We start from the raw sequence: 2,705 nt of genomic DNA on the forward strand, positions 1-2,705 counted from the left end.
AGCAGCAGCAGCAGCAGCACCTGCTGCTGCTGCTGCTGCTGCGCCTCAAAGCCTGCTGCAGCTGCACCCTACTGATCGCTCCTTTATCGTTTACATCTTTTTAGGGTTTTGCATTTGCATGTTTGTGCTGCTGCTGTTCGTCACCCTCATGTGCGTCCTCAGCAGCAAGTGACCCAATCCCTAGGGTTTAGGGTTTAGGGTTTAGGGTTTGGGGCAGAGAGCGAATGAGAGACGCTGCAGCCCTGAAGCTAAACCCTTTAAACAGCTTCAAATAATTCTTTATTAAAAACTTTTTTATTGTTGTTTGTCTTTGAAGGGTTTGCAATTACTCGCTGTTTCACCAACACCCAAACAAACCCTAAACCCTAAACCCTAAACCCTAGACTCTCGCAGGCTAATCTCTATTAATTATTATGGGAAGTACATTGCACTTTTATTTGAGTTTCTACTAAGGATTTAAGACTTCCAAAATGACATTTTTAAAGTTCAAAAAAGGAACTTTTAAATCCTAAAACAACAATAATTGTTTAAGAGTTTTTCAAGAGACACAAAAGAGCATTGGAAATATATTAACTGGATTTTATTTTCCATTTATTTTTTCGTTAAAAAGTAAGGGCTCAACAACATTTATGAATTCGAATTTAGAATTTAGGGTTTAGGGTTTAGGGTTTAGAGTTTAGGGTTTTTGAGAAGGCGATTCCTTCAAAAAGGTAAGTAAAAAACTATGGAATTTTAAATCAAAAAAGCAAATTAAATAAAACTTTTAATTTTCAAACTTTTGCAGAACTCGCTGCATGCATTCTGGGATTTCGGCTGTACGTACACCTCAGCGGTGTACACGCACCACTGCACGTTTTCTGCATTTTGGGGTAAAAAGCTGCTTAAAAGATGCAGAAATTGGCGGAAACTTTATAAAATATAAATATAAAATAGTTTTATATTTATTGGACTTCAAATTAGACAAAAAATCCGGAAAAAAGAAAAAAAATGAAGCTTTGCGACTTATTCCTAGTGAGACCGCGCACGGGAGTTCTGTTTCATTTTCTGATTTTTTTGCAGTTTGCAATCAAAGAAAAGTTTCTTGAAAAGACAGGCCACGGATTTATCCAATTTAGAAAAACAGAATTTTATTTTTTTCTTTTTAAAGAAATAAAATCCTTTTTAGATTCTTGAAAAACTACAAAAGGGTATTTGATGCATTTTACAAGCCGCCCCATTTAGTCTGACCTCAAACGAGCTTTTGGGGAGTTAAAAAAGGGTTTCTGCACTCCGTGTCCCCAAACCCTAAACCCTAAACCCTAAACCCTAAACCCTAAACGCTAGCTACCCAGGGCGGATGGTGTAGTGGTATCACGCCTGATTTGCATTCAGGAGGTCCCGGGATCGATCCCCGGTCCGTCCACTTTGCATTCCTCTTTTCACTTTTCTTTTTTTCATTTTTAATTCATTCATTTCATTTTATTTTTTATTTCGTTTTGTTAAATAAAACTACTAAGCCCCACACAGGGGCACCCACAGCCCCTTTGGGGGCCCCTTGGGGGCCCCTTAGGGGCCCCTTGGGGGCCCCCAGAGGCTCCTGGGGGCCCCTGGGGCCCCCTAACGTTGAGCAGCAGCAGCAAATCATTGATTTTGCTGTTTTATTTTGCCTTTTAGAGAAAGAAGTTGTTGTTGGAAGCAAATAAGGGTTTAGGGTTTAGGGTTTAGGGTTTAGGGTTTAAGGTTTGGGGTTTGAGGTTTAGAAGCGGAAATGGCGCAGCAAAACGGCAACGCCGTAGCGGATTCGCTTGCTGCAGCAGCAGCAGCAACAACAACAGCTGCAGCCAGAGGAGCAGCAGCAGCAGAACAGAGCGCATCAGCAGCAGCAGCAGAACAGCCCGCAGCAACAGCAGCAGCAGATCTGCCAGTAGCAGCAGCAGAACCGCCAGCAGCAGCAGCAGCAGCAGAACAAGCCGGAGAAGCACCAGCAGCATTAGAGCAGCGAGAGGCACGAGCAGCAGCAGCAGCAGCAGCAGCAGAAGAGCCAGCAGCAGCAGCATCAGCAGCAGCAGCAGCAGACAAATCCTGGCTGGCTGATGTGCTAAAGAAAGAAGAATGGGAAAGTGTGGGGCAGCACAAAGCTCGCCAAGAGTACATAAAGAAAGTAGTCGCGGTGAGCAAGGGTTTAGGGTTTAGGGTTTAGGGTTTGGGGTTTGGGACTAGGGTTTAGGGAAACCGCCTAGGGCCAGGGCGCAGCCCCACAGCTAGGTTCAAGGCTGCTGTGGGGCCCACAAACCGCAAACCCCAAACCCTAAACCCTAAACCCTAAACCCTAAACCCTAGGCGCTGCGTGGACTTGGAGGTTTGCTGCACTGCTTGTTTTTGCCGCTGCAGCGAGCGAACTGTGAAGCAAACGAACAAACAAATTAACTAATCAATATTATCTATTTATTTATTTATATTTATTTATTTAATTGCTGCAGGAAATGGAAAGTTCAAAAGAATTAAATGAAGACACTGTGCGGCTGCTGTCGAGTTTGTTCTACTCCGTGCGGTACTTGGGGTGTACGTACACCCCAGAACTCGAGGCGCTGCTGCTCAAGTTCGATTCCAACTTAAAAGCTTTTGTGCAAAAAGAAAGACAAGCAGAAGCAGCAAAGAAGTACAAGGAGCAGCAGCAGCAGCTGCTGCAGTAGCGCTGCTGCAGCACCAGCTGCCGCTGCTGCAGC

General features: G+C 44.3%; 1 protein-coding gene and 1 non-coding gene across 2 annotated transcripts; both read left to right on the forward strand.

Annotated features, from left to right (window-relative positions):
- The first annotated feature begins 1,330 nt into the window (after positions 1–1,330).
- ETH_t00000033 lies at positions 1,331–1,402 on the forward strand. Its single transcript has one exon. It is a non-coding gene (tRNA).
- Positions 1,403–1,747: 345 nt separating this feature from the next.
- On the forward strand, positions 1,748–2,672 carry ETH_00042155 (uncharacterized protein; the record flags this gene model as incomplete). The annotated part of the gene is made up of 2 exons (XM_013376443.1): positions 1,748–2,149; positions 2,460–2,672. 2 exons carry the CDS (start codon positions 1,748–1,750, stop codon positions 2,670–2,672), a joined length of 615 nt encoding a protein of 204 aa, XP_013231897.1.
- Between the last annotated feature and the right edge of the window lie 33 nt (positions 2,673–2,705).

Source organism: Eimeria tenella, genomic scaffold (assembly GCF_000499545.2).
Source record: "Eimeria tenella Houghton genomic scaffold, Eth_scaff3485, whole genome shotgun sequence".
NCBI lineage: Eukaryota > Apicomplexa > Conoidasida > Eucoccidiorida > Eimeriidae > Eimeria > Eimeria tenella.